Source organism: Drosophila obscura, unplaced genomic scaffold, assembly GCF_018151105.1.
Source record: "Drosophila obscura isolate BZ-5 IFL unplaced genomic scaffold, ASM1815110v1 contig_73, whole genome shotgun sequence".
Taxonomy (NCBI): domain Eukaryota; kingdom Metazoa; phylum Arthropoda; class Insecta; order Diptera; family Drosophilidae; genus Drosophila; species Drosophila obscura.
Genome location: NW_024542865.1, coordinates 8,270,253 through 8,294,357, shown reverse-complemented (window position 1 = coordinate 8,294,357; position 24,105 = coordinate 8,270,253). Strand labels below are relative to the sequence as shown.

The 24,105-nt window shown below is 47.9% G+C and overlaps 4 protein-coding genes and 1 non-coding gene across 5 annotated transcripts; 2 read left to right on the top strand and 3 right to left on the bottom strand.

Moving 5' to 3' along the window:
- Window positions 1–410: 410 nt before the first annotated feature.
- Window positions 411–4,680, bottom strand: LOC111082357 (glutathione S-transferase theta-3). Its single transcript, XM_022378566.2, has 4 exons — window positions 4,491–4,680; window positions 1,125–1,411; window positions 929–1,064; window positions 411–844 (listed from the first exon to the last, which is right to left on the bottom strand). The coding sequence occupies exons 1-4, from the start codon at window positions 4,606–4,608 to the stop codon at window positions 648–650; spliced, it is 738 nt and encodes a 245-aa protein (XP_022234258.1). The 5' UTR covers window positions 4,609–4,680; the 3' UTR covers window positions 411–647.
- Window positions 4,681–6,734: 2,054 nt separating this feature from the next.
- Window positions 6,735–6,806, bottom strand: Trnad-guc. Its single transcript has one exon. It is a non-coding gene; the product is annotated as a tRNA-Asp (tRNA).
- A 280-nt stretch (window positions 6,807–7,086) lies between these two features.
- Window positions 7,087–11,755, bottom strand: LOC111082348 (kinesin-like protein Nod). The gene is made up of 7 exons (XM_041595526.1): window positions 11,563–11,755; window positions 10,685–11,420; window positions 9,957–10,594; window positions 8,674–9,209; window positions 8,435–8,587; window positions 7,702–8,361; window positions 7,087–7,639 (listed from the first exon to the last, which is right to left on the bottom strand). Exons 1-7 carry the CDS (start codon window positions 11,674–11,676, stop codon window positions 7,534–7,536), a joined length of 2,943 nt encoding a protein of 980 aa, XP_041451460.1. The 5' UTR covers window positions 11,677–11,755; the 3' UTR covers window positions 7,087–7,533.
- An 869-nt stretch (window positions 11,756–12,624) lies between these two features.
- On the top strand, window positions 12,625–13,881 carry LOC111082250 (nuclease-like). Its single transcript, XM_022378430.2, has 2 exons — window positions 12,625–12,938; window positions 13,003–13,881. The coding sequence occupies exons 1-2, from the start codon at window positions 12,777–12,779 to the stop codon at window positions 13,849–13,851; spliced, it is 1,011 nt and encodes a 336-aa protein (XP_022234122.2). The 5' UTR covers window positions 12,625–12,776; the 3' UTR covers window positions 13,852–13,881.
- Window positions 13,882–16,219: 2,338 nt separating this feature from the next.
- On the top strand, window positions 16,220–19,183 carry LOC111082329. The gene is made up of 2 exons (XM_022378532.2): window positions 16,220–18,051; window positions 18,147–19,183. The coding sequence occupies exons 1-2, from the start codon at window positions 16,269–16,271 to the stop codon at window positions 18,920–18,922; spliced, it is 2,559 nt and encodes an 852-aa protein (XP_022234224.2). The 5' UTR covers window positions 16,220–16,268; the 3' UTR covers window positions 18,923–19,183.
- The last annotated feature ends 4,922 nt before the right edge of the window (window positions 19,184–24,105 follow it).

The following is a 24,105-nucleotide window of genomic DNA, read 5'->3' as shown; positions in this document are numbered from 1 at the left end:
TTGTACACGCACGCACGCATGCACTCACCCACACCGACACCCACACCGACCTCATGCTCTCATCCTGATCTAGATCCCTCCACGTCCAGCCTTAGCAGCAACTGCACCTGCACCAGCACCAGCACTCGCTCGTCCAACGCAGGCGACCCCCCACCCTCGACCCATACAGATGTTAATCGAAATATATATGAACCCTAAATGTAAATGTAACTCATTGTTGTTACTTATTGCTAAAACTCGCTGCAGTACAGCAGCTACAGGTAAATTCAATTCGGATCAGCGCCAGCAGCAAGGTATCCTAGTCTGATAATGTGTATTCCAACTGGTTCCATTCTCTTTCTCAAGCATATCTGCATCTACGGATATTCTACGGATTCTTCAGTCTACAGATATTTGCCAGTTATTCGTGATTTTGGTTAAACAATCGTAAGCGTACTTTATGTATGGATAATTAAGATATTTAACAACTAAATACTAAATAGATCATAGATCGAAAGGGATGGGGGGAAAGGCGTAGTAGGGGGGGAATTGCAAAAAAAAAAAGGGAAAAGAATACACATAATAGACTGTGCAAAAAAAAGGTAGTTAATAATTAATAATCGTTAAAACTAATCAAGATTTGTGGGGTGGTGGGTCCTGGAGGCTCTTTACTGCTTCAGGGCCTGGGCCACGCCCTGCTGCCCCTGGCTACTGCTGCTGCTGCTGCTGCCGCTGCTGCTCTGCTTCAGCTTGGCCTCGAACTCCCCGTGAACGTCCTTGTAGTAGGGCCCCAGCTCGTCGCGCACAGCCTCGTACCAGCGGGCCAGCTTGTTGCGGTTCTGGAAGGCATTGAAGCCAATGGACTCTGTGCGGATTAGAAAGTGGTACAGGCATGAGATTGGGCTATGATTCGCTGAGAGGATTCTCTCTTCTCTAATGGGATACTCACTGGGCTGATCGATCTCGCAGATGGCACTGAGATCGGCAAACGAGATGTTGTCCCCCATCATGAATTTGCGCGAATTGAGGAAAAGCTGCTCGAAATCGTTGAGCGTGTGCTCCAGCTGCTTGCCAGCCACATTCACCTGTGGATCATCGGAGCGAGAGATTAGTTTAGAGATGGGGACAGAGCGACGAGGACTTACCGCATTCTCCGCTGGACGCGTCTTCTGCAGATACGGCACCAGCCACTTCTGCTGGAAGTAGTCCGTGCAGGCCACGTCCATGTTCGTCTGCTGCCAGGCCAAGTACTCGTCGATGCGGCTGCGGCCGAGCTGTCGGCGTGGATACCAGTGCTCCGGCACGAGCTTCTCCCGCGCCAGATGCCGGAAGATGGCCACGTTCTCCGACAGCTGGTAGCCATGGTCGGTGATAGCCGGCAGCTTGCGGAACCGGTTAACCTTGTCCCGAAATTCTCCAGTCAAGTGCTCGCCTGCAAAAAGCGAGAGAGAAGACGAGAAAAGCGATAAGTGCCAAAATATCAGGGCATCGCCTGATGCACGTCCACCAACTGCCACTATCGGCAACAGGTGACCCCCCCCCGAAAAAAATAATAAAGAAGAGTCCCGCCCCACAATCACATCATACGATACGGAAGGAGTCCAGTCCGACGATAAGAACCGAAGATTGCACCCGAAAAGAGGGTGTGTCCAGCCCCAGCCGCAGCCCCAGGCCCAGGCCCCAAAGTCATTGTCAATGTCAATATGTGCTGTCATCAAGGTTATGAGAACATATCGCAGCACTTGATAAGGGTACATAGTACTCGCATGTGTATAGAAATAAGGGTACTGCTCGTGGCACTTGTAGGGCCTCCCACTCCCACGGCACAGAACAGAACGGAACCCAAACAACAGGCGGTAGAGAGGTGAGTGGAAAGGGAGATAATGATAATGATGATGATGATGATGGAAGTCTATAATTAGACAGCCCTGACATCTGCGGAATCGAAAACTATATAAACAAACTGAGTAAGCAGGCAATTTAAGTAAGATGGTGGCATGTGCATGACTCCCATCGTGATTGGGGCATGGCAAAGCATGGGTGCCACTTGGGGTGTGCAAAAACAAAGAAATTAAGTGAAAATTTCATGGAAATTAATTGATTAGTCAGACTGTCTCTGACAGTCACCGACTGGGACGGGGACGGCGACGGCGACGGAGGGTGTGTGGTGTGGGGTGAGGGATGGGTGGTGGCACTGGAACGTGAAAAAATGACAGTCTGTGATTCCCGACATCATTTGATTAGATTTTGAAAAAGCAGAGGCAATTTTTCAATTCTATAATTGCTGCCATTTGGCAAATTAAAGCAAAATTATGGCCCTATCTGAATGGGATTGAAACTGTTGACTAAAGCAGAACAGACCGAAGGTCTGACATCCCGTGAGCGGTGCCTGATTGATTGATTGATTGACTGACTGACAGTCCCGACGTATCATCTGTGGAGTGTAAGCGGGCTAGCTGTGAGCCTTGGATCCCTATTAAAGTCTAAGAAATAGTCGTACCATGTAACTGTAGAAATATCACTGGAAATACTCACAGATTTCTCTCTCTGAAAAAACTACTGAAAAATACCCATTAAAGAAATATTGGAAAACTATCTACGGAGCAAATTGCCTTCCCATTCCCCCCAGTAGTGGAAAGGCCCACTAAGTGCAGGCCCAAAGATTAGATTCTGCTTCGTATTGCTCGGGGGGCATAGATCGAGTGTACACACCGATGATACGAATGGAACATTGCGATGTAGCCACAGCCACAGCCACAAACAGTCCCCAAGTCAATGTTTACCTCCACAGCGTAGCACTGCGGAACGTATCGTATCGTATCGGTTTGGATCGGAGTCTTTAACCTCCACAAGGTTGTCGCCGTCGCCCGTTGCCGTTGCTGTTGCCTCCGCCTGCATTGACTCTGATTTTCTAAGCTTTGCAGCAGCAGCAGCTGTGTTGTGTTGTGGCTGCACTCGCTCCAAGTCGAGTTGCGGCGACTCTACTGGGGTGCAAAGTCCAACTGGTCTCAGGCCCAGCCCCCCGGTCTAGTCTAGGCTTTAAGCCTCTGCTGCAGTCACTGCCTCTGTCTAAGTCTCAGTCTCAGTCACTGCCTCTGCTTCAGTCGCTGTCGCTGTCGCTGTCTCTTGTCTCTTCTCTCTGGACGAAATAAAAGCTCCGATGATCTGCTGAAGGCAGGCAGGCGCCTGCCCAGCCATTTCATTCCATGCGATTAGCATACAGAGAAACGAAGAGACTGGGATCTCGATCTTGGATCTTGAATCTTGGATCCCAGACACGGATATCGCTTGGAGCTCGCTTCAAGGCAGGGCAGCGGTGGAGTGCATAGGGGGCTGACGTCAACAAAGAAATAGCCAACTTGACAAGAGATCGTAATTATATATGTATATATACTCGCACTCGCACTCGCATACGATGTGGTGGGATGGGGTGATGTGATGATATGTGTACAATATTGCATATCACATACATATAGTATACATAGTATAGTATGTATGTGATGTGATGTGCGAGTATAAAGGCACAACTTGTTAATGGTCTACCTTTGCTGCTGCTGCTGCTGCTGCCTGATTGCATCCTCGCATTAATTCTATAGTTTATGGGGGGCGTGGTCTCGTTAAGCGTTAACCATCCGTTGAATGCGTTCGCGGATGCTACGCCACGCAAGAGTTTCGTAGTTTCTGTCTCTGTAACCTTGACCAAGTCCACTCAACAGACAACACAACAACAAAGAGATGTGCAGTAGATGCCCTCAAGCCTCAAGCCTCAAACCGCTTTTATTGTGGCCCAAAAAAGTGCTAAGCAGTGACACGCGCGCTCAGAGTGCAAGCACAAAAAAAAAACATACACAACAAATTGATCTGTTTTTAGCCAAGAAATGTTTGGCAAGCAGGTGATAGATTTACCACAGATCAGATGTTATGCCCAATAAGTAGTCATTAGATATCACTGTGAAAATTGCTGTGAGAAATGGATTATTAAGTGCGCCAAAGACACGTTCTGTAATCGTTCTAATGGCAATAATTCTCCCTATAATTGTTAAGGAATCCTCACGTACACTTATCTCGCGACAAAAACAAACATCGATTTATATATACATATAGTATACTTAGGTGCAAATTCCTGTGACTAATTGAATTTAATTCTCGATTCATTATCCATTTTACTGCTGTTTTCTACTATTTAGAGAACGGAATGCAGTGGGTGGGGGGGGATTTTTATTTGTACCTCATGTTTGGGCTTCGGCTTGGGCTTGGATATTACTCAATCTCTGTGGCATTGCATTGGGCCTCGCTTTCCCCTTCAAAAACCTTTGAGTGGAGACCTGACCGTTGGAATTTTTAACGAGCGGAAAATTTGTTGAAAACTTCGTTCCAAAAACCGAATCAATGAAAGGGACAGCAACATAAGTGCATAGAAATGTGCGTGTTTGTGTGTGGCTGTGTGCCTTTGTGGGTCGACCTTTGGGCCCTATGTGTGTGGCTGTGTGTGCTGCGCATCACGTACTCACCTTTGAGCATCGATATGGGTATCGCCTCGAACGGTATCTTGGAGGCCTCCAGAAATATGTAGAGTGCCCGACTGGATTGGTTCAGGAAATCAAAATAGAATTTCAATGGTTGCGCCATGTTTGTTGGATCGTGTGCTAGTTCCGGCTGTTCTACTGTTGGATGCTCCTTCTACTGCTGTTGCTGTTCCTGTTGCTGTTATTTAACTGGCGATCGGACACACAGGTTAACGGTTAACACACATCGGCTGATTCCAATTTGCAAAATCAAAACAAAATCCGCATTCGAACCGAAGCTGAATTTGAATTAAAATCAAAATTAAATGGGGGGACTTTTGACTAGTTTTAGTTGCTCTGCTCTGCTGGAGTGCTGCTTCTAGACAGAGCTCAAAACCGCTGCGGCTGCGACATTTTAAACGCACGACGTTGGCGTCGCCTTTGGGCAGAGCGTCGGCGTTCGGCAACAACAACCAGTTGCTTGTCAGTTGCCGCTGCGCAGAGGCAGCAGAAGCCAAAATGTGTCTGTGTGTGTGAGTGAGTGTCTATGTGTGATGCGTTGGCCGGGTGTTGGTGCTGTTGGGGGGTGGTGGGGGTGTGTGCAGTGTATGTAAAAAAAAAAGCCGGTCGTTGCTGCCAGGGTAAATTCAGTAGAAGTGGTGAGGACTAAGCAGAAAGCGCCGTCAGGATGGTTGAATGTCTCCAATTTTTGCTTCAAAGCGTCAAGGGACACATATGTACATATGTAAGCATTCACCCAGACAGCAAAAGGAGAAGAAAGGATATCCTATGAAGGATATCCTATCCTTACCTCACTATATCTTAAATATACCTTGTACTATGCCTGATTTTGGTTTTGGCTTTGTTTTGCTTATTGCATTTTTTTCTCACATCTTGTTGTGATCACCAAGTTCAAGGTATATTAAAAAGAAGGTATGGAGCGTAAGAGCATGAGCATGAGCATTGGGTCTCTTGCAGCTTCTCCAAAATCAAGAGAACTACATATGCGATTAAATCGCTCCCGCACTACCTTACCTTCTACTTAATATACCTTGGCCTTGCGCTGCCGCTGCCGCTGCCGCTGCCTGGCTTGTTTTTGCGGCGCATTTTATGCGGCGCTGAGATTTTGTTGTTGCGTACTCTAACCGGCTCGGAGAGAGACCACGGCTAGTGGCTAGTAATAAAAGAGGGTGTGGCTCGTTGGGATATATAGGATATTTTTTTCTGGAATACTTGCATACATAACTGCAAAAGAAGATAGTCTGTTGTGCATTTCACTTTCGCAGGAAGGGAAATACTGAGAGCAAAAGAGAGATGAACGATAAACTGTAATGACGGTAATATTCTTCTTTGCTGCTGGAAGGGTATCCAAGAATCGCCTTCCCTGCGGGCTTTGGATCTTGTCTTGTTTGTTTTGCTCGCACAAAGACGCGTTTTTTCTTGTTTTCTGTTTTGCTGGTTTCTTTTGCTCGCCTTTTGCTTTCCTCTTTGCTCTTTGGCAGCGGCGGCAGCGACTATTACTGCGACTGCGGCTGCGCCAGATACACTTTGTACTCCACTTGTAGCTCCTGCCCCCTTCCATGTACGCTGATATTCGGTCGTTATCTTTAAGCGATTTCCAATCAGAAAATTCAACTTAGATTCCTTTCTGCTCTCCGCGCTCTTCTCTTCGAACAGCTCTCCTCTTTGTCCTTATCTTGTTTACCAAAAAACAAGAGCCGCTATATCGGTCAGCAGCTGCGGCTGCGACGGTGACTGCGGCTTCGGCTTCGGTTGATAAACGGGCAGAGGTCGACCGGCGGGCTTTGTCTTGGCCCGGCCGTAACTAAATGTACATACATATATATTTACATATCTTTAAGATGCACTTTCTGTCACCCCCACCCCTCCCTCTGGCAACGAGCAAGGTGGCAAAACAACTTGCACAAACACATAGACACATACATATGTATGTATGTATTTCTGTAGTCGACCCCACCGCCAGCAGCAAAAGAGAGTGAGAGTGCAAGCGAGATAGGGACAGCCATTGGGTAGAAACTAGAGATGGAAGTGATCCGATCTTCGTGTAGTCACGCACGCACGAAAATGCAAGTGGGAGACGAGACCTTTATCCTTACTTTAGCAGTCATATGAAATATTGATTCGATCTTTGGTGGAATTATATAAAAAAAGAGAAGAAAAAGAGAAAAACTAATACAAAATGTTTAAATAAAAAAATTAAACACGCATATGTGTCCTGCATGCATACTCCTCCCCGACGGGGAATTGAACCCCGGTCTCCCGCGTGACAGGCGGGGATACTGACCACTATACTATCGAGGATATGTGCAAGAACGAAAGCCAATCCTCTATATAGAAGGGCCCACTAATAAGTACAACATAGGGCCCAATTTATAACACGATATTTGTTATCTATGAGGTCACCACCCCGCTGGCTGGTCGAGCGTTTTGCTGGGAGTGCATCAGCGATAAAAGCGTGTGTTCATATCGCCAGCGATCTGTAATTGTTCTGGATTATTCTGCTCTATGACGTTTGAAAATAGGTTTCAGTGTCTATTCGATTATGATTAAAATAAATAATACTGATTACTTTTTTGTTGGCTATGACTCATTTCGTTTGTATATATATATGATGGGAATTTAATTGGGGAACCGGGGTTACGGTCTTATGCTAGTTTACATCAAATATTACAGGATCACTTAAAGGTAGAGGTGTTACAAAATCACGTCTTAAATTATTATAATTTTCATTCGGAGAGCGAGAGTTGACTCTTACGATCGAGACTATATAAAACAGAGTCCCGCAATGCCAACCGTTTTCATAGTTCCTTAGTTAATATTCAGTTTACTGTCCGCTTCTGTGATGATTCTTACTGCTTCCTTAATTTAACCCTATTGCTAGTTTATATAAAATATTACAGGGTCGGGTCTCGCTTAAATAAAACATACAAAAATAAAAAAAAAAAAAAAATTTAACATTGAGAGGACTATTACACGTACAAAAAAAGTTCTTAGGTTCGTCTGGGATGGAATGATTCGCTCTGCTTCGCTACGGATCCAAGCAGTTGGCCTGGCACACGCGCAGCCACTTCTTGCCGGCCCAGATGGGTAGGCCCCCGACCTGGCTCAGGCTCTGGAAGCCGCCCAGCCGGGATCTGCGGGTGAAAAGACAACAAAATCAGGAAATTGTTGTGGAGTGGGATTCATTGCAACTCACCGCTGCATAGCCAGGGAGAAGGCGGTCTTGGGGCCAATGCCGGGCATCTTCTGCAGCTCGCGGACCTCCGCCGTGTTGAGAAAATCCAGGAACTTGACCCGATGCTTGCTCATCCAGCATGTCGCGGCCGCCTTCGAGCGAACGCCACGGCCTGTCAATACGCTGACCGAGTTCTGTGTGGCCAACAAGTCCTTGGTTTGGACGACGCCCTTCTCCGATTTAACCGCCAGCCTCATGCTGCGCCGCAGCAGGCTCTCATTCTTCTGCTTCTGCTCCGACGGAGGAGACTGCATCGTGTTGTACATGCTGGACAGGCGGGCGGAGCGTCTTACATGGAGCATCGGCCTCGCGCTGGTCTCCAGCGGCTGGATGCCGCTCAACTCAAATGGGCCAGCCGCTTGCGAAACGATCGGACTGCAGGTACTGTTGAAGAGCAGGCCGCTCATGGGTTGCTGCTGCTGTGGCTGTGAGCCCGGCTCCTCTGGTATGCTCAGCACAGAGGAGTGGAAGACACTCCTGCCAGTGGTCGGAGGCTGTGGGGGGCCCATTGCCTTGGAGTCCTTCTCCTGCGTCAGCGTGAGGCTGCTGTCCGAGAAATGCATGCACGATGGCACCAACAATGTCGTCTCTGCCGCCAGCTGGAGCTCATCATCGCGTGGTCTATTGGGAGGGAGATATTCGGATGTTAGAGAGGGACACAGCGGCAGTGGCAGAGCCTCTGTCTCGTACGCACCTCTTCTTGGCCTTGGGCGTCATTACCAGCTCGGAGCGTGTGCGCTGCAGTGGCAGTGGCTTCTCCTCCTTCTGCTGAAAGAGACTGATCTCCGAGACGTCGCTGACCGATGGCGCGTCCAATGTCATCTCCAGCTGCAGTTCCTCTAAGGCCCTGGGGGAGAGGCAGCGGGAGAGAATGTACTCTGATGGGGGGGAATGGGTAACATGGGATATGGGACATGGGGGGAAGGTACCCACCGCTTTTTGGCCTTGGGCGTCAGCCCCATCTCGGATCGTGTGCGCTGCATCTGGTGCAGGGGCAGGCTCGCCTTGGCCTTGGGCGGCATCAGGTAGGTACTGTTCTGAACGGGGGCGCCAGAACCGTTCTGCGGCGGCCTGCTCAGCTTGATGGTCGTCGAACTGGTCAGCCCCCGCCGGAAGGCGTGCGGCGTGACGGCGTCCGGGAATTGCTGCAATTGAAAAGGGGAAACATGAGACGAGGTGCATCTATTGACGATCGATCGCTTGCGGTTGTTGCGGTGGCTGCGGTTTCCCCGAGACATCCTATAAAAGTCGCTCGATTGGCCGCCTGTGGCGCAGTTCAGCATGGAGTCGCAGAGGGAGCAGAAGCCGACGGGACAGGAGCCGGAGCAGACCCAGGATGATCTCCCCAATGAGTGCGTGACCCTGTGCCTCAGGCAGCTGATCGCAGAGCTCTGGCCGGAGCAGAGCCTGCTGCCCGTGAGCTCGGAGCTCAGCCAGCATCTGGAGCGGGCCAGCGCCAAGGGCGACAACTATCTGGGCGTGGTGTGGCGCCTGCGCGTGCCCCCCGATCGCAGTCTGGTGGTGAAGCTGCCGCCGCAGAACAGCGTCCGGCGCAAGCAGTTCTTTGCCCGGCCGTGCTTCCTGCGCGAGTCGCAGGCCTACGAAGAGTTCCTGCCCCTCGTGGCGGAGTTGCAGGAGCGGTGGGGCTTGCCCGAGGAGGAGCGCTTCCGGCAGCACCCCCGCTGCTTTCACACACGCCGCGACGAGCCCAACGAGTGCATTGTGCTGGAGGATCTGTGCCGCTCCGGCTTCCAGCTGCACGACCGCTTCACGGACCTGCCCCTGCAGCGTGTGGCGCTGGTGATGCGCGCCTACGGCAAGCTCCATGCCGTCTCCCTGGCAGCCAAGCGCCAGTGCCCCGAGCAGCTGCTCCCCTTCCAGCAGCTGGTGGACATCTTCGAGCAGCGGCGAGGCGACACCGCCCTGGCCGCCTACTTTGAGAACCTCAAGGAGAGCGCACTGAGCGCGCTGCTCTCGCCGGGCGACGATGCGTACGTCCTACGGCTGAGGGAGTACTTCTCGCGCGGATCCTACTTCGAGCTGCTGCTGCCCCTGATCAGCGGCTCCAACTGCGAACCCTATGCCGTGGTCTGCCACGGCGACTGCTGGAACAACAACATCCTGTACAGCCAGTGTCCGCCCGATCTCCGCCTGATCGACTGGCAGCTGATGCGCTACGCCTCCCCAGTGACGGATCTGGCCTACTTCCTCTACACCTGCACCACGCGCTCCTTTCGCCAGAGCCACCTGCAGGACATGCTCGAGGAGTACCATCTCCAGTTGGGACAGCAGCTGACCAGGTGACCAGGCGCCCCACATTCACAGCCACACCTAATCCCATCTAATGCCAGTCTCGTTTCGTTTCGTTTCGTCTCGTCCTCTCTGTCAGGCTGGGTGAGTCCGTGGAACAGCTGCTGCCGCGGGAGGCGTTCGCCGAGCAGCTGCGCACGAAGGCCGCCGTGGGCCTGCTCCTTGCCATGATGGTGCTGCCGATCGTGACGATGCGCGGCCAGGATGTGCCCGATCTGCAGGCCATCAGCGAGATGATCGAAGCGGGGGGCAGCACCAACCTGCAGGGTGCCGGCTTCCTGGGCACCGGCAACGAGCAGCTCTACAAGCTTCGCATGCGCGAGGTAATCCTCGACTGCGTGGACAGCGACTACATCTAGGCAGAGCTCTGGGCTTACCTTCTGCTGCAGCTGGTGGGTGCGCGCCATCTGCATCTGCTGGGGATTGAGGCGCAGCCGCTTGGCGCTCTTCGCGAAGCGGAGCGTGGAGACCGTCTCGCTCAGGTCGCAGTCGTGCGGACTGATGCACGCGAGCAAGGTGAGATACGACTGCGAGGTGAGCGACTCTGCGGAAGCGAGATTAAAGATTATAAAATCAAATCAGATCAGATCAGATCATTATGGAAGGGGTCCCGGGGGTCACGGGGCTCACTCACCCTGCAGGACTGTGGTGAGGACGCTGTCGCGGTAGGGGATCACCGCATGGCCGGCCGCCATGGCATTTACCACCTTGTTGATGCTCAGCAGGCCCATGTTGATGCTGACGCCCTCCTGGCGTGCCACGCCCTCGTGCCCGGTGCGCCGCAAGCCCTCGGAGCCGGCCAGATCGACGATGTTCATGCGGGATATCTGGCCGCCCTGTCGCTGCACATGGATGGTGACAATGGCGTGGGAGCGGGAGCTGTTCGCGTTCATGTTGGTGCGCCGCACGTGGCGATTGCTGGTACCCAGCTGCAGCAGGCGCCGCATATCCTCCTGGCTGGCCAGCGGTATGCAGGTGGGGCTCTGACAGCGCGAGGAGAGCATGGGGTCCATGGGGGAGGCGCCCAGCAGGTCGTAGGCCTTCTCGTTGTATACCTCGATGAAGGAGGCGGAGATCTTTGTGCGCTCCGCGGTGTTCTCCTGCTGGGCGGCCACCCGATCCAGGATGTCTCTCAGGCAGCGCGGCAGGACGCCGAGATGCTCCTCGTTGGCGACCTGGTTGTCGGCCACCATGCCCATGGAGTAACTCTTGCCGGTGCCCGTCTGGCCGTAGGCCATGGTCGTGCACTGGAAGCCACAGAAGAGCTTGTCCACCAGCGGCTCGATGAGCGCATCGTAGAGCTGTTGCTGGCTGACGCTCGAGCGGAAGGCGTGGTCGAAATGGTAATCGTTTTGCTTCACCACCAGTGACTGTGATGGGGGGCACAGGGGCACACCGAACAAGGGGATAGGAGAGCAAAGGTTATTTTATTTGATCAATATGGCTTCCAAGTACAGTTGCAATTGCAGTACAGTGGCAGTGGGAGTGGGAATGGACGATCGGATCACTTACGTTGCCGGCCAGCGGCGAGAACTGCACGATGCTGGGCTCCTGGCGGCCATGGAACGAGCGAAATGGTGCTTCGCGAACGCCAACGCGCACGGCGCTCAGTTTGCCGTTATCCATTTGTTTATTAATTTAATTTGTTTGTGGCTTTTTTTCTGGTAGGCTGGCGTCTTTTGTATTTCGATAGCAACAACAAGATGCCTATCGATAGGCATGCTGCGACAAGCTGGCAGCGCCAGCAATAGGTGGCAGTGCCGCGCACAGTGTTGCTTATGAGTTGTGGCGCGTATTTTGAATTTATAATTAAAAGCGGATTTACATCCGTTTGCCTTCTCCACCGCTTCTTCCACTGCACGTAGGGTGCCAGTGATTTATGTATGTACAAATCAAACGTTCAATCGATCATTTAGTCGAGTAGGGGTGCAGGAAGTGCAGGTGCAGTAGAAGCAGCCATCAAGCAGTTAATATATATTCAAATGGGGCACATTTCTGCATTGGCAACGACTTTCAATGCTTTCAATGGTTAATTCGTTTTGAATATTTCAAGCACATAATTAAAAAATATGCCCGCCCCAAAGTCGACGCCCTTGGCCGGAAGCCGTTCATTGTTGGATGCGTGCCAAAGTGGAGATTTTGCGGGCGCGTTGATGTGGTGGCATAATCTCTAACTAATTTAAGCATGACCACGCCAACGCGTCTAGCGAACTGAGAGAGGACCGACAGCAGATACCTGAACACTGTTTCACCTGGCGTCAGCAGGACTCTTGATGCTCCAATAATGATGAATAAGCCTCTGTGTGTGTTGTGTTGGCATAAATACGTGCGAATTTAGTTGCTTTTAATTCCACTTGTCGTACATTACGACAGAGACATATTTAATTCCCCATGACAATGCATAAGCCTAAAAAGCGCTCTGCAGCTCCCTGTGGGACAGGGAAGACAGGTACAGGTACAGGTACAGCTACAGCTACAGACTGATATATCGCATGACTTTTATAGGGGAATATCCAGATCCAGATCCAGTTACCCGCAGCAGTAGGCTCTTCCCGAACTAATGTAACATTAGACATTCTTGACTGTACAGTAAACAAATAAACAAACAATTACTCACTTCAGCGTAGATTCGTACATTAGAAAACTCAGGGAAATATTGCAACGCGGAACTCGTTCATTCATACATACATACAGTTATATTTAAATTAAACAAACAAAGAGGCACAATGTCAGATCCACAACAACGCTTTGCCATGTGCGTCTTGTTTGGTGTGTCGGGCCTCCTCTGCGGGGCCTTTGTCCAGCACGAGCTGTCGATAATGAAGCTACTCGAAGCGATCAAAAGGGATCCGTATGTGTACCACTATCGGCGCAGGCTGTATCCCCTGGTAAGTCATCATTGAGTGAGGATCCGAATGGAATGGTGGTAACCCCTGCTTCCACTGGGAGCAGCTCTCCACCTTCAGCACAGATCACGAGGGTCGGCTGTGGAACCGCTCAGTGGGGCTGCGGGACAAGCTGTGCCAGCTGCTGGTCCCACGGCTGTACAATGCACTCCTGCCGCGACCAATGCCCGTCGAAGAGTCCTCGCCTTCTGTGGCGAACATGCTGGATCTCATCAAGTACGGTCTACCCAGCGCAGACAATCTGGTGGTGCACAGGGACTGCATTATGTCGCAGCGCACAAAGATGAGCAGCGCCAGATGGATCATCGAGCATTTTCGGGCCAGTCCATCGGCAGATGAGTCCGTGTCCGTGTCCGTGTCCGGGTCCGAGTCCGAGTCTGACTCCGGTGATGACTTCCACCGCTACAGCGATGCATTTCTGCTGGGCGATAACTCCGCGGAGATGGGCAAGGTCTTCAAGCGTCGCATCTGGCGCGAACTGGAGCAATACGTGAGATTGAAGACGCAGGAGTGCGGATCGGTGTACTGCTACACCGGTCCCATTTACATGCCCATGGGCAATGGCACCACATGGTGGGTGGAGTACAAGAAATCCGACTCTGTGGCCACGCCCATTCCGACGCACTACTTCAAGGTGCTGATCTTGGAGTCGAAGGTGGCCGGACAGGAGCCCACCATAAAGGCGTACATCGTTCGAAACGGCGGAAGGGGTGGTGGCAGCTTTCGGGATCGGCGCCACCGCATCGAAGACATCGAACGTTACACAGGCCTCTCCTTCAGCAAGGATCTGCAACCGACTGTACTGTATGACGATGATAACGGCACCATCCAGATTGACTTGGCCTGTGAGAACGATATCCAAAGTTTTGTACCTACCCCAACTGAAAAGAGTTGAACTTGTTCTAGAATATATTATTGAATTTGGTCTTAAAGATTGTATTGTCGAGGAGCCAAATGCATCTCCTTGCATGGCCATTTAACGCCGCTTTCTGGCTTCACTCTCTCTTTCTCTCTCTTACACACACACACACACACACCTTTCCACGTCTGTTGGCGGAATGAGCGAGATATAACGGCATCACCAGATCTGCTCTCTTTCGCGGACCATCCGTTTGCCGCTATGCATGCAAGCAACAACAAGCACAGACTTCTTGCCTTTCTGAGAGTCGAGAGAGCGAGTTGAACAAGTGAATGGTCCCCAACAAGCTGTTCCCGTGAAAAGAAGATATGTAGCGGACTCGACAGCGATAGCAAAAAAAATAAAATTATAAATTATACACTAAATGATAACTGCATGTTAGAAGTGTCGCTGCACGGGTGCCGCGATCCGCACCTCACTATTCCCCAACAGTTAGTTAAGGTCCAGCCTAATGTGGCTGTGCCTTTCGTGAGCACGGAGCAGTACGAAGAGCGAAGAAAAAAGCTAAATGCTAAAATGCTATTTGACATGCGCAATGTTAACGCCACTGTTAGCGTTAACGATACTGTTACCAGCACTGCAAGCGTTAACGACACTGTTAGCGCCACTGTTAACGAAAGGGCGTATAAGTAATGTGAATAACGGGAAACAAAACAGTTATTCGTGAACGTGTTGGGGCCACCGTCGGCATCGCGGCATCGTCTGTGCTTTACGAAAAGTGTTTTTTTTTTGTTCTGATTCTGGCGCGGGCAGTGTTTTGGTTGTATTTTCACCTTGGATTTTTCCCCAGAGTAAAATATGCAATTTCCATTTATTAGCGATAAATATCAAGGATGATAACGAGACCTCCAGTTAATAGGGCAAGCCAAAGCCAAATTGTACTTGATAAACACAGGGCACGGAGGACAGGCGACAGTGGACAGTGGACAGGGGCCGTGTGCCCCTCCTTGCTAATAGGCAAATTATAATTATCAGGTGGTGCAAGTCAAGCCAATCAAGTGCTGCGGCACTTTCTTCCCCTCCCCCAGCCCACCCCGTCAGGGCCAGTGTCACGTCACAGTGTCATCGCGGACCAAAAACGCCAAAACCAAAACCAAAATCAAATAACGAACAAGAAATGTGTAAAAAACGTTGAAAAGCGCCAGGCCCAGCGTCTTGTGTTCCTCAATTATTGTTCCTTCCTTTTTTTTGTATGTGTGTGTATGGTGTATGTGTGGTGTATGTGTGGTGTATGGTGGTGTATGGTGGGCACCACTGTTGATGAAATTATCTGTGCTTAGTCGTGTGTCTTATTGGGGAAGGTGACGAAGGTGAAACTGACAAGGCGCCAAGCCGCATGTTGCCAATGTTGCATCCCCTGCCGCTCAAAAGCTTTGCCAACAATAAGGCCAAGAACGTGCCCCCCCCCCCACGCTCTCCTACCCCCTGCCGAATGTCAGAAGCAAAAAGAATAACGAATAATCACAAAGCTGATTTTAGCAGACAGTGTGTAGCAGGAGGCATTAAGGTAGATGTGGACTGACACGCGGGTTGCTAAAAAATAAGTTGAGTTGAGAACTCTGCCCAAAGATAAAGACCGGACCCGGACCCGAACCCGAACCCGAACCCGGACCCGGACCGTGTGGATTTGAATTAATATGTGAAGTCGAGTCCGTGCTACTCCCCCGTGTCTTGCTTACAGGCAGTGGCATGCCACAACGAGCTTCACATTCGAAGCTTTAACGGCTATGAGTTATTTTTTGTTGTTGTTGGATTTTTGTTGTTTTGGAATTTCCATCTGTGAATCGCTGCATTATGTGTGGATTGTCAGTGCATAATGCGGTGCCCCATTTGTATCTATCTGCGAATATCTGCACGTAATGCAAATATTTATGTACTTACAAAAAAACACACACACACAGATATGTATGCATATGATATGTAAATGCATTCACATTTCATTTTAGTCCCATATCCACGAGCACGAGTGGGGGTACGAACGGGCATGCAGCTCTCAGTCGGACTACGCACATGAACGTTAAGCCAAGCCAAACTAACAACAGAAAAACAGAAAAACAGAACACTGCACTCGAGGTATAGATGGTTGGCAGAACAGAAACTGATTTGCATGAAGGTGGAACGTGCAGGCAACCGAGTAACCAGGCACATCTGAGGCAGTACAACTAAGTTGCACATGTCCTGGCTGATGATGATGATGATGCCTGCAGCATGTGCGTATGGTTAGGGCATGTGGCAGGACGCCTCTGAAGTGTGCAGGGCACAGGCTGAGCCATGAGCTAAGATTATGTGACACAGACAGGGCAGACAGGGCAGCAAGCGGCAGCAAGCGGCAGCTGCCGGTCAAAGGTGAAAGGTGAACGGTGAACGGTGAACGGTGAAAGGAATCGGTCACAATGGCACGCAAGCAAATCTACAGGCTGCAACTGCTCAAATGGCTTTGTTTGGTATCTGTGCTGCGAGCCGCGTCTGCCGACTGGCTAATGGACTGCGGCAACTGTCACTGCAAGTGGAACTCCGGCAAGAAGACGGCCGATTGTCGCAACCTGAGCCTCAGCGGAGTGCCCGAGTATCTCAGCTCGGAGGTGCAGGTGCTGGACCTCTCCCAGAACCAGATACTCGCCCTGGAGGAGAACGCATTTCTGGCCACACGGCTGCAGAACCTTCACAAGCTGTTCATGCGGAACAGCACGTTGCAGCGCATAACGGCGCAGAGCTTCGCGCAGCTGGAGATACTCATTGAGCTGGATTTGTCGAACAATCTGCTGCGCGAGCTGCTGCCCAATGTCTTCGATTGCCTGACCAAGGTGCGATCGCTGGTGCTGAATGGCAACCAGCTGCAGACGCTGCGCGGCGGCGTCTTCCATCACTTGAAGTATCTGCACAAGATCGAGCTGAAGCACAATCGGCTGGTGAGCATCGATCCGCTGGCGTTCCAGGAGGTGCCGCTCCTCTCGCAGATCTATCTGGACGGCAATCAGTTTCGGGTGCTGCACCGGGAGAGCTTTCAGGGTCTGAGCCGACTGACAGCCCTGTCCCTGGACCAGAATCCATGGAACTGCACCTGCGATCTGCAGGAGTTTCGCGACTTTGTGCTCAAAATGAACCTGTACACGCCGCCGACGGCCTGCCATTATCCGCTGCAGTTGCGCAGCATGCTGTGGATCGAGGACCAGCCGGAGGCGTTCGCCTGCAAGCCAAAGATTGTCTATCCGGCACGCGGCGCCTCCATAAACACATCCAAGGAGAACGTGACCCTCATATGCCGGGTGCACGGCTCACCGAACACCATTGTCGCCTGGGACTACAACAAGCAGCTGTACAAGTCGAGTGGCACGTCCCTGGACGTGCACCATCCGCGCGTGCACATCGAGATGCTGCGGGAGGAGAAACGATCCACAAGGGGAGAGCCACAGCTGGGCCGCGACATATTCACCTCGCGGCTCACCATTGTGGGGGCCGAGAAGAGCGACGAGGGCGTCTACACCTGCCTGGCGGAGAACGCTGGCGGCAAGGATGCCGTCCAGATGAGCCTCGTCGTACAGCAGGCCGTGCAGCGGGACTTGCTCCTGAACAGCAATCTCTTTGTGATCATCTGCCTCATGGTCCTGGGGCTGCTCAGCATCTCGGTGCTGCTGTCCATGGCTACCTACTGCATCTACAGACGCTTCAAGCACCTCCATCTGCATCCCAGGCAGCATACCCATCTTCGTTCGATTAACTACACCGCGCAGCAATTTTCCAGCGAGGCTGGCGAGGGCCTCGGCCTCGGCCTGGGCATGGGCCTGGGCCTGGGCATCCATGGCGTCAGCAACAGCGTAGTGGTGGCCGGCGGCACGGAGGTGCTGCTCAATACGTTCCAAAATCAAAATCCAAATCAAAATCCAAATCAAATTCAGGCAACAGATCGACGCATCGAGCCCATGGCCGATGGCAGGAAATTTACAGAATTGATAACGAGCATTGATAGGAGCAGAAATTCGCATGCCATAATGGGATACCTGTGCAATCGGCCCACAGCCATGCCAGAGGGAGGAGGAGGAGGGACTGGCACTGTAACAGGAACAGGAACAGGAACTGGAACTGGAACTGGTAACTCGAATTCGAATTCGAATTCGTTGCGCAGTCGAGAGGATGAGAGGCGAGAGGAAACACTCGTTTTGGAGCGCAAGTTCAAAGGTAGGCCACAAGTTCATTCCTTCCTTTGAACACCCTTAAATATATATATTTTCTTCCCTATTATATTATTATTATATTTTATGCACTGCTACCAGATAAGCTCAACGTAACGTCCAAGGTGTATGATTTGCATCGATCACAGCTCATAGAGGATCACAGGATCATGCCCGGTGCCGTGCGGGAAACGGCAATCATCAGGCAGAGCCGCACAGAGCCCGAGTATCAGCCGGATGTGCTGCCCTCGAACAGTCCCACTGGCTCCCAAAATGAAGATCAGCTGAGCCACCAATTAATGCTGATTGGTCTCAATTCGCGCAGCAAGTACAACATCAGTGTGCAAAAGTATCTGCAGGATAAGTACGGAAGTGTCGGCACTGCTGTCCGAAGGAACAACAACAACAACAACAGCGACATCAGCGACATCAGCGACATCAGCGACAGACGTCAGGCGTCTGCAACCGGAAGTTGTTTGCTTTACCCCCCCAAAAAGGTGCAGCAGCAGCAACAGCAGCAACAGCAGCAACAGAAGCCACCCCAGGGACTGCAAAGGCACTGCCAGTCAATGGCATTGCCAAGCAGCCAACGCCAACCCACCGATGGCCATTGCCGTCAGCCATCACCACCGCCATATAGCACCACCAGCACCAGCAACAGCAACAGCACCACCACTGCAACCACCACCTCCTGCACTTTGTCTGATGCTGCAAGCAGCGCCGCAGGCGCCCACGACGGCGGGGTGATAGCAGCAATTACAGTGACATCGTCCTCATCACTTCCACATGCACTTGCCCCCCTGCAGAATAAGTTAGCCAGCACCACAGCCGCAGCAGCAGCAGCAGCAGCAGCGACTCATCGCAAAAGGATTCTTTGACAGCTACTGAGGACGCAGATTTGACCAGACGATCACTAGAATGTAAGCCAGGGAGAGAGGGTGTCTCCCTGTCTCCCTGTCTCGGTAGCAAATAATATTTTAGAATTTTAATAGTAAATACATAATTATTTTTAGCGACACACACACACACGTATACCTATACCTATACATATATAACTATAACTATAGCTATAAATTTCTATATGTAACAATATAAGCGCTTTAACTAAAGAACCCAACAATAAAGTGAAATGAACTGAAATTAAATTAAATTAAATTATAAAAATTATAAAAACCCTTGAAAAACCCCGAATACTCGTATATTTTGAAATTATTTAAAGTTGAGGCAAGACTCGGAAGAAAGCAGCCACTCAGAGGTGTTTGGGGGGAGGGCAGCTAATAAGCGGCTATTGATACCCGATCACGCGATGTGGTCACAGCGGGGGACACCACATGCCTCACTGACACGCAGCGCAGAGGAGGAGGAGGAGGAGGAGGAGCCCCCCCCACAAGAAGCGCCCAAGAGTACGAGTAAGTATGGAAAAGAACGGTGGGAGGAGCACTTATGCAGGATTGCATTTGCTGTGAATGTTCAAGTGTGCTAGAGTCTAAATAATTAGCAAGTATAACAGAATCTGCTCGTCGTGTACGTACTAAGGTCTAAGGACTAGGCTGCTCGCTCACACAGTACATACAGTACATACAGTACATACAGACAGGTGGACAGGTGGACAGAAGGTGGCATGACAATAGAACGCCTCCGTCTTCTGTCTATGGAGTGGGCATCGCCCCCCCACACTCTTCACTCATTTGACGCTCATATGACGCTCATATGTTGTACGTATCTGACTTTCAAATGCTGCCTCTCCTGCCTTTCCCCTGTGTTGCTTGGCCTCACCTGCGAGCGAGTACACTCACCCCGAGATGGCAGATATCCTTCCTGCGAGTAGCCTATCCCTGCCACCTAGCACTGGACTACTTAAAACATGTTTCGTTTTTTTTGCTTCTGCGTACAGTACAGCGTACATACAACAAACTAACAAAGTGCGAGCTAGTAGTTGCTACATAGCAGTAGGTTTGCAGCAAAGGAAGCTACAAGGTATGTAGCTATAGCTATAGCTAGTTGGGTCTAACACGGATGTCCTCATTCCGGGACATTGTATTCATGTATTTTAAAGAAGCGACGACTTATGCACACACACACACACACACACACATAGCATATGTACCTATGTATGTATTTGTGTACACATAGCAGACCTTTTCTGCCTTTGCCTTTGCTTTTGCTTTTGCTTTAGCATGAGTTGAGTTGAGTTGAGTTCTTTCTTCACTTTCGACGCCTCATTACTTTTGAATTATCTGGCACACAACTGCACTAAGCAAAACTAAGAGGAGGAGCCAACAATAAGCCCCGTCGTCACATGTGTGCGCCTTGTTTTTGTGTGTTGCACGAGGGGCAGTAGGAGGAGCCTTTTGCTTGTGCTTCCGCCTTGCAACTACAAGTATTTATATCCCTTATGCATCATGTAAAGTATTAAGAGATTTAAAATTAAAAACCCAGCAACAGAAAACACTTTACTCTTCACTTGAATATTTATTGTACTTCATTTAAATCGTTTTTGTTTTTGGTTTTTTTTTTTTTTTGGTTTTTACATTTCTCGGGCTTAAATTTCATCAGCATAGGTTCAGTAATATATATTTTTATGTATAATATAATAATTTTATAACACGTTTTTTTCTGCACTGTGCAAATAATTTTCCTTTTTCCTTTATCCCTTTTCAAATTGAATTCACTTAGAACGATTCACTTTTTCATCCATATACGAGAAGAGTTTTTTTGTTTTGTTTGCAAGTTTCTCGAGATGGAGGAGTGTTGATATCATCCAATACAATCCAATATAATTCAATTCAATTCAATTCAATCCAAACCAATCAAATTTCGTTTATCCTTCGTTTTTGTTTGTTTGTCTATTTGAATTTTCCTTTTCCAATACAGTCTACATTAATTTGTTTTACATTTGATTTGTGTTTACTGACTAATGTTTTGCAGGTTGCAGATTTAGTTTTGTTTTTGTTTTGTTTGTTTCTCAAAATATTTCATGTTTTAAACATTTGAAATAATGTCTGTCAGCTGTCTGCATACACCTATGTATATTTGTATGTATGTTGTATGTATACATAAATGTGTACTCATGTATTGTATAATTTCATTTATGTATAGGTATATTTGGATTTAAACTTATCGCTTACACACAATATATTTTCAATGGCATATTAAATAGACAAACAATGAATTATTCTGCTCTGCACTGCTCTGCTGTTTTAATTTAATATATTTACTAAATTTGCTATAACAATTATTAAATATACATATATATGTACTATACATAATACACAATATATATGTATATGTATATGCATGTATGTATGTATGTATGTATGTATGTTTTTTTTCACATTCATTGTCAATATATTGAACGACATGAATCATTAATAATAACAAACACTTTGGTTGCACTCTTCACAATTGTATTTATTTTGTAATTGTAATTTTAATTTTAATTTTTTATTCTTTATTTTAAACCCAGAATCAGAATTTAAATGGCGTCTACTAGTAAAAGCTCTGGCAACTTATAAGCACATTGTTTTTTGTTTCACATTCCTGTCTCCTCCAATCAGTGATATGAGCACTAATTATACAGAAACTAAAGTAAATCTTTCGTGGGGCAATGAAAATCACATCACCCACCCACCAGCACACCAACACACCACCACCCCACTGGTGTTTAGTACACAGTAATTTTTTTGTATCTTTTTTGTATTAAACATTAGTTGTCGAATCGGTTTTTTCTTTTTCTTTTTAGTTTTTATTTTTTTTTTTTTTATCAAAATGGCGCTTTGTATGGCTGCTCCAGGAGCTGCTTTAATTTTTTGTTTTAGTTTTTGTCTTGTTAATTATTATTTATACCCGGTAGAGTTTGAGTTCCTCGTGGATTTCTTTTGAGTTGCTTTGTCGGTTTGGTCCGTCTGTCTTTGGCAGTCGTCGGTTTTTAGGATTTTTCGTAGTCACTTTTTCTACTACGGAATCAATCGGATAATTTCGGACAGTCACGCAGATGTTTTTAGTAGTACTTTAATTTTCTCCAAATACCGGGTATATTCAAGTCGTGAAGTCTCGACTGCCTCCTCACACTATTATTGGTTTTGGTTTTTTTTCTTTTCGTTTTTGTTTTTTCTTTGTTTTGATTTTAAATGTAGTTTTATGTAAGCATACCATAAATACATACATATGTATACGAGTATATATGCAATTAAAACAAATACATATACATATACACACGAGTATGTACCATCGACTATTCAAAACTTTCGGAACTTTTTGTTATGGTTTTGTTTTGTTTTTGGTTTTTGGTTTTTGTTTTTGTGGTTTAAAGTAATTCATATCTTGTCTGTTCTGTTCTCTGTTCTTTTCTGTATTTAAATGTTTGCGCTTGTAAACTCTTAATGAACTATTTTTTTTGTTGTTTTCTTTTTGGCATAATTTTTCTTTCTTACAACAATTGTATTACAAAAAAAAAAGTACAATTACATACATAGAAAACAACAACAATACAATATTACCTCCGTCTGCTCCTTCTGCTGCTTTTCCTCCTGCTCCTCATCCTCCTCCTCCTCATCCTTTGCATTGACTACAACTTTTGTTTGTTTGTGGTGTGTTTTTTGGTGTTGTTCTATAAGCTGATTTCACTAGTACTCGTTTAATGAATATTTGACAAAAGTTATTCCAACTATTGCTGCTGCAGAATTTTATAGTTTTATAGTTTTAGAATTTTTTGTTTTGTTTTTTTTTTTTTTAACTTTTTTAATTGCTCGGCTCTCATAAGCAAAGTTAACGGTGGTTTCATGTACACATATATATATATATATATCTTTTTTTTGTACGCACGGCACAGATCTTTGTCTTTATTTTATTTGATTTGATTTGATTTTTTTAAATTTTATTTCTATACATACATTTTTATAGTTTTTATAGATTTGTATTCTCTTGCAGTCATGCCCGACAAAAATCCAACAAATGCTTTATGCAACTTTATTCCCTAATTGTTTACTGAATGCAACTCTGTGTGTGTTTCCTTCGAGTACATTTTTGTATAGTGTGTGTGTTTTTTTTTTTTAGTGTTTTAATTAATTGAAGTAACTTGAAAATTCACGCATAGATTAGCTCAGATATCAGATAATTTACACAAAGATTGTTTACCAGCAAGCGGTTTCGACAGTACAGTACAGTACAGTACAGTACAGTACAGTAAATACAGTAGTAGTAGTCGTAGTAGTAGTTGTAGTAGTAGTAGCTAATGCACAATGCACAATGCGCGCACACACAATGAAAGTAGAAATATACTTAGATTTTTAATAGTTGTTTTTGTTTTTGTTTTCTATCCATTAAGTTTAACTTTGTTTTCGATCTATATAAAGGTATTAGCCGCAAACAACCAGGATTTCATTTTTATTTGATTATATTGAGTCTACATAGCTGATCGATTCGATTTGTTGTGATTTGTTTGTTGTGTGGCGAAAGCAATGTTCGATCCTATGGTAGGTATATGGTATATGGTATATGTTAATATGGTGGTATGCAGCGTAGCTCGTTTATTTGTGATTGTTTTACTTGGTGATTGTTATATACTCCTACTAGTCATGCTGAATGTTGTGTTCGATACTGGTTGCTGGTTTGGCCAAGTCTCACTTGCACTGGCACGCACACTGCACCTTGGGGCTCGTGAGTGTGTTGCATGCATACGTGAAATGAAACACTTCAATAATTGATGAATAAACTCGTACTCGTACTCGTACTCGTACCGTACGATGCAACTTTTGCATTTAACTAAACGATAGACATTTTGCATTTATTGTGTATTGTTCTTGAATTCAGTTCAATCTCTATGACGGTCTGTCAACAAAGGTCTTGTCTTGTTGGATGAACAAAATTAAATGGTTGTTGGTACGCTTAAACAATTTTTACTCTTCTGTTCAAAGGCGGGACGGGGCGGGGCGGGGCGATGTGTTGTGCTCGGTCTGTTTGTCCTTTTGTTAAGTTCTTAAGTTCTGTTCTCTTGCAGTTTTGAATGGTGTATGTATGTACATATGGCACATGTATGCATGCATGATTGTATGTATGTTTA

Coding starts and splice junctions, on each gene's coding strand:
- LOC111082357 (XM_022378566.2), bottom strand. CDS start 4,608: ATGGCGCAACCATTGAAATTCTATTTTGATTTCCTGAACCAATCCAGT. Junction 1,065..1,124: donor CGCGTCCAGCGGAGAATGCG/GTAAGTCCTCGT, acceptor GATGATCCACAG/GTGAATGTGGCTGGCAAGCA. Junction 845..928: donor CTGCGAGATCGATCAGCCCA/GTGAGTATCCCA, acceptor TAATCCGCACAG/AGTCCATTGGCTTCAATGCC.
- LOC111082348 (XM_041595526.1), bottom strand. CDS start 11,676: ATGGATAACGGCAAACTGAGCGCCGTGCGCGTTGGCGTTCGCGAAGCA. Junction 8,588..8,673: donor ACGCCCAAGGCCAAAAAGCG/GTGGGTACCTTC, acceptor CCTCTCCCCCAG/GGCCTTAGAGGAACTGCAGC. Junction 7,640..7,701: donor TTCTCCCTGGCTATGCAGCG/GTGAGTTGCAAT, acceptor TTTCACCCGCAG/ATCCCGGCTGGGCGGCTTCC.
- LOC111082250 (XM_022378430.2), top strand. CDS start 12,777: ATGTCAGATCCACAACAACGCTTTGCCATGTGCGTCTTGTTTGGTGTG. Junction 12,939..13,002: donor GGCGCAGGCTGTATCCCCTG/GTAAGTCATCAT, acceptor CACTGGGAGCAG/CTCTCCACCTTCAGCACAGA.
- LOC111082329 (XM_022378532.2), top strand. CDS start 16,269: ATGGCACGCAAGCAAATCTACAGGCTGCAACTGCTCAAATGGCTTTGT. Junction 18,052..18,146: donor TTTGGAGCGCAAGTTCAAAG/GTAGGCCACAAG, acceptor CACTGCTACCAG/ATAAGCTCAACGTAACGTCC.